This window comes from Sturnira hondurensis, unplaced genomic scaffold (assembly GCF_014824575.4).
Source record: "Sturnira hondurensis isolate 20B ecotype Veracruz unplaced genomic scaffold, ASM1482457v3 Scaffold0015362, whole genome shotgun sequence".
In the NCBI taxonomy this organism is placed as follows: domain Eukaryota; kingdom Metazoa; phylum Chordata; class Mammalia; order Chiroptera; family Phyllostomidae; genus Sturnira; species Sturnira hondurensis.
In genome coordinates this window covers 396,707-402,654 of record NW_028087993.1, presented here as the reverse complement: position 1 = coordinate 402,654, position 5,948 = coordinate 396,707, and the positions used below count along the sequence as shown (strand labels likewise).

General features: G+C 47.5%; 1 protein-coding gene across 1 annotated transcript; it reads right to left on the bottom strand.

The window, feature by feature from the left end:
• Positions 1-770: 770 nt before the first annotated feature.
• On the bottom strand, positions 771-1,355 carry LOC118999779 (RNA polymerase II subunit A C-terminal domain phosphatase SSU72-like). The gene has a single exon (XM_037064516.1). The coding sequence runs from the start codon at positions 1,353-1,355 to the stop codon at positions 771-773; it is 585 nt and encodes a 194-aa protein (XP_036920411.1).
• Between the last annotated feature and the right edge of the window lie 4,593 nt (positions 1,356-5,948).

Genomic DNA, 5,948 nt, shown 5'->3' with positions numbered 1-5,948 from the left:
TGAACACTCAGGTGCTGAAAAAGGAACACAATTCCATAAAAGGCTGAAAAGAAATGAGGTACAGTAGTAAATCCAAGTCATTTGATGCCACAGCCCCATCCACCTGTGGACACCAAATGAGATTAGACAACAACACACATAGGGAAAGCTCAGAAAATAAGGAAGGGGAAAGTTATAATTTTACTTCCAGTATTCTTCCCACTGCTCCATAACTCACCCTCTGGATTCCCATGCTGCAGCGCTAACAGTGTCATCTCTCATCACAGTGGGCAACCTTAAGCCTCTGGGGCCAATAGCAGGTGTGCAAGCCTGCAGTCACCTAGATAGCTCTGTGGGCCCTATCTCTTCTGGCCTTTTTTCCCCCAACAGCACCTGTTTATTGGATAATTGCAGGTTCTTTCCTAATAGATACAGCTCTAGGACTTGTACATTCCAGCTAGGTAAGGGGTGGGGGGAGCAATGCAAAATGAAAGACACAGACATACTGGGAGGAAATGTACTTGTAAACCGTTTATTTTTTTTAATTAAAGAAAAAACTTCATAAACAATATCCCACTCATAAGTAAAAATGGGATAAAAACTTTGCTTAAAAAGGTTTGATTACTATTAACCTGCATTTACATGTATCTTCTCATCTCATCTGTAAAGTTTATTTGGGTTCTGCTACTGTCTACCAATAGAAGCTCTCAGAGTAAACACAAGTATCAGGAAGGAAAACGTATTTACAAGAGAAAGTTCCAGAATGGGGCTTCAGGAGACAGCAGTGGCCATCAGTAGAAGCAGATGGTGTGTAGGAAGGTCTGGCCACTATTCTCCTCGAACTCTAGCAGCACTTCCCCAAGCTCCTTGTTGACATCATCCAAGAGCTGAAAGCACTGGCAGAACTCAGAAAACAGGAACGCCCCCAGGCTGGCCTCTTCGAAGTTATCTCTGATGTTCAGGTTAACCACGTGCACCAGCTGGAAGGTCACACGCTTTCTGGAATTCAGTTCTTTCACCACCTGGTCATAAACTTGCTCTTCACAGGTGAGGATCAAGTCAAATACATCTCTGCAGTTCTGGAACCTTTCGGGCCTCGGTTTGATCGCCTTATTTCTCTCCAACATACGCAATATGCCATTCTTTGTATAGAGTTCTTTGTCTTTCCTAACAAGATCTCTGTACATTTCATCATAAGTGGTATTGAAATCATAAACATTGGGCTGGTCGGCTGTTGGTCCTGGAAGCCTCACATGAGTCCCTGTTCCAAAGGACCGGACAGCGAATCCCTTCCTCTTGAGGAGATGGTGGGCTTCCATGCTCCGATTTTGGTTGCTGGAGCACACTACTGCCACCCGCAGCGAGGCTGAAGCCATGGCGATGGTCCCTGCCAAGTCAGCACTCTTCGGCTCCCAGCTCCCAGCTCCAGCTCCCACTCCCAGCTTTTGGCTCTGACTCCCAACTCCAACTCCCGACTCCAACTCCCGACTCCCGACTCTACTCCCATCTCCGACTCCCGGCTCTGGCTCCCGACTCCCGGCTCTGGCTCCCGACTCCCGGCTCTGGCTCCCGACTCCCGGCTCCCGGCTCTGGCTCCCGACTCACGGCTTCGAATCCCGGCTCCGACTCCCGGCTCCGACTCCCGGCTTCGACTCCCGGCTTCGACTCCCGGCTCCGACTCCTGGCTCCAACTCCCAGCTATGGCTCCTGGCTACCGGCTCCGGGCTGCAACTCCCGGTTTCCCGCCCCCGGCTGCGGCTTCCCGCCTCCGGCTGCGGCTTCCCGCCTCCCACCTCCGGCTGTGACTCCCGGCCTCCCGCCTCCGGCTGTGACTCCGGGACTCTCGCCTCCGGCTGCGGCTTCCCGCCTCCGGCTGCGACTCCCGGCTGTGGCCTCCGGCGGCGACTCCCGGCCTCCGGGCCTCCGGCCTCTGGCTGCAACTCCCGGCTCCGGCTCTGGCCCCTGGCTCCGGCTCCCGGCCCCGACTCCGGTCTCCTGACTCCTCTCCCCCGGTTCCGACTGCTGGTTCCCGGACGCACACTCAGCACAGTGCTTCCACGCCGGCAAGATGGCAGCAATGGCTCCCTACAGTTAGGACGAACAAGTGGCGCCCTGGGTTGTACGGCGTGGGGACGCACGGCCCGGTCATGCGCAGTGTGTGGTCATGCGCATTATGTGCAGGCGGTCTGCTCCAGTTTGCGTGAGCTCCAGCCACCGACCTAAAGTAGGGCCACCTCACAGCTCCACGATGCGCATGCGCGCTGCGCCACCCTGGGCAAGAGGCCAAGGCCCGTATTCCTCCTGCGGATGCCTGCTGCCACCCTGGCTTTTCTCATTGACTCTTTCTTCTCTCTGCTCAAGTTCTCATGCATTTTAGAGTTTTCTTCTCCAGTCCTGTTACTACCACCCTGCTTTCTGTTTGCAAATTCATTTGCACATTCCTTTTGGTTATGACAAGCCATTAAAATGGAGGAGCAAGAGTAAGAGACATGAGGTCTTTATACCTTGAGTTCATTCATTAAGTTGATCATAGAAAAAAATAAAATGGAATAAGCATCACTAAAAGAGGCACTTAAGAAGACAGTTGGGAGACTACTGAGTAAGTGGAACTTACGCACATCTCGTTTCAGATCTTGGAACTCATGTTAACTCTCTGACCTGTTCCTAAACTCAGCTCAGAGCCATCCACCAACATCCTGAATCAACGATTGTTGCATGAACATATATGGACTTGACTTTTTCCTCCTCATCACAGTGAGTAGACCATCTGCATCCTTCACCTTGAAAGGAGCCAATCAGTTTAAAAAACCAGCCTCTTCAATTTTCAGGGTGAGGCTCACCGATCCCTGCAGACCTAGCCAAGTCCTTCATTCACAGGGAGGACCAAAATGAGAACAGCCGGTTTGGCGATGACCTTTATAAACCCTGCCTTTCTTTGTCCCCTCTGGAGCACAGTTTAGCTTGCTCCCTGAATCTGTGCCCCAGATTGCAATCCCTTTGCTCAAATAAATATTTTTATTCTTTATTGCAGCCTAAAACATTGTTTTTATTATTTGGTTAAAAAGGTCAACAAATCATGTGTGTCTACTTTGTAAAAGCCACTCTTCTAGGTGCTGGGCACACATCACTGAACAAAAGGGGAAAAAACACAGTCTTTTCCCCAAACAAACTCTGTCCTCTTGTTACCGAACAAAGGGTCCGAGGGGGGGCAATACTTGGCCCACCGAGGGATGCCAAAAACTGCTGCAGAAAACAGGGGCCCCTCCCAAGGACGATACTCTAATATCTATAGGGTTCTTCTGTCCGCCGCCAATTGGAAACACATCTCTCAATGCCAGAGATTTGTGAAAAGGAAACAAAATGTTTATTTAATGCTATTTAGGCCTAATGCCTTCCTTAAAATATTAAAGTCTTTAAGGATATACACCTACACACACACACAGCGCTCCCTTCTCCCACTGTCCCAACTCCGGGTACCGTAAATCAGGAAAAGAGCACACGTCCGTTTTCAGGTCGCTGGCACGTGAGCTGTGTCGTCTGTCTAAGCAGGATCTCCAATTAATCCAAAGTCATGCGGCACCTTCCACTGGCAAGAGTTCTTTGTACCAAGTTCTAGTCAAAGTCTCTCCTGCTTTCCAGGCCACTCGGCCAAAGGGAGCACGCCAAAGCTGCATGGGCCTCTTCTACCGAAAGCGTGTCTTTCTTCTTCACCTAGCTGCAGGGATCTCCATTCTGGCAAAGCTGCGTGGCTCTCCCCTTTCACCTGGCCAAGAGGGGGTCTGCACTCTGCTGAAACCGCATGGCTCTCCCTCCTAATGGCTACAGGGGTCTACATCTTTCTAAATAACGTGGCTCTCCCCCTCACCTGGCCAAGAGGGGGTCCTCACTCTGCTAAAGCCACATGGCTCTCTCGCAGGCACTCTCTCTGAGAAGCAGCCCCAGTTTCTGCCTGGGTAGCCACTCTGCTAAAGCCACATGGCTCCCCAGCAGGCCTCTCTGAGCCGCAGCTCCCAATTCTAGCCTGGGTAGCAGCCACTCACTTCTCCCTGGCCCAAAACTTGGCCACAGCTATTTAACATATCTATGAAACCAGTTAAAGGTTATAGATATGTTAAATGACCATTCCAGAGGTTAGCTACAAAACTGTTGCTATGCAAAACAGCTCTCAATGGCCCTGCTCCATTCATCCCTTCCCCCAACTGACACCTGGGGGGGGGGGGTGAGGACATCCTAATATTTCCTCCAATATTTCTGTACACTTTGAGTTCCGGACACCATTCCAAATCTTTTCTGGGTCCCCGCTTGGCTGCACCCTGTATCACTCTGAGTCTATAGTCTAATGTATTTATAATCTGGAATTCAACCCAATTTTCAAATCCTTTCTTGACTCCGAAGTATAAGAGTGAAATGTGTTTATTTTCAAGAGGAATAAATTCTAATTGAACCAATATTTCTCAAGTGCCTTCCGAAGACCGCCTCCATCAGAATCCCTTAACATACTAGTCAACACAAAGATAAATGGGCTGGCTCCACAACGGGCCCACTCAAATTCTATGAGTGTGGGTGCAGGGACATTAACATTCTTAACGTGAATATTTCCCAACCTTTGAGATTTGTCAAACTAAATAGATTAAGCTGGCATACTGGAGAATTAGGTTCTTTTATGCAAATGAATGTTTGAGATCTGCTGCTCAAACACAGAGATAACTTCAAACGGTGTAGAGTTTCAGATACTAGCTATAGCCATATTTCCTAAACTTCCCAGTAAAATTACCCAGGAATCCCTGTTATTATTGGAGCCTCTTAGGTCCATTTCACAAAGATTCTGATCCAGTAGGTTTTGGGTGGGATCACAGGTGATTTGGGTAGGTTTCTGGGATCACAGAAGTACAAATAGGGGATGGAGGAAATATCCCATGCTCAGGGAAAACTATCCAGGAGTGCTATATTAGTCATTTTATTTCCCCCTCATATTAGTGACTTTTTTCCTAACATAGATTTGCTCCACCTGCCTCTCCATTTGCTTTCTTTGCTGGGTAGGTATTTCAAGCTCAGTTATGTGAGCTCTGGGCACAAAGGAACACATTTTCATTACAAGATTCATCATTAGATCTTCAAAGGAAAGGGACTAATCTTGTTAATCCAGTGCTCACCCAGAGCCTTGGCTCAGTAGGTACTCAATAAAGATTTACTCAGCACTAGCCTGGTTAATAGTATTCTAAAGGATTAGAAGGTGTTTGGATCTAATTTAGACCACATCTTGCAATCCTCCACTGGCCCCATGGTCAACTTTTCACCCTTCAGTGAACGAGGAGCCAAGTGTCAGCTCCTTTGCAGAATACTCTGTAACACCTATTGATTCCCCTCGAATGTTTCCTCTGCTCCTCTAACCCAACAGATAAGGAGAGATTAGATCAAGATAGGCTGACAAGGAGATCAGAGTCACACTTGAAAGAAATGACAACTTTCCATTTTTCTGGCTGTTGAAATTAAGCTAGTTATGGCACTATTGCTTTAGCATTTTAGTATTAAAAGTACGGTTGCAATAAAATGCATTTATTTTTAACTTTTTTGATATTTAAAAAATGTCAATAACCATATTCTTTTCCTCTTTATCAGTAGAGCAAACTGAGGTTGGCATTATATATCTGAGATAAATTGGGAGAAAAGATGAAGGATTAAAGACTGAAACTCATCAAGCAACTTTAAAGGGGGGAAACACAAAAGCAATGTATCTTGAAGATATCTTTTATGAAAACCTCTCATGATTTTTCTGTACAGAAACCATAGCTGAGCAGAGTGAGAGAAGAGAGAGCTCAGATAATAAGATAATAAAGTTTGGCAGTTGGAGATAGCAGTAAAAGAATAGGTGTTAGAGGTAGTCAGAGCCATGACAGAACACAGGTTGTCACCTGGAATGACTATGTGATCTTGAGCAAGTCACCAACACCTCAAACATTAACAAAATG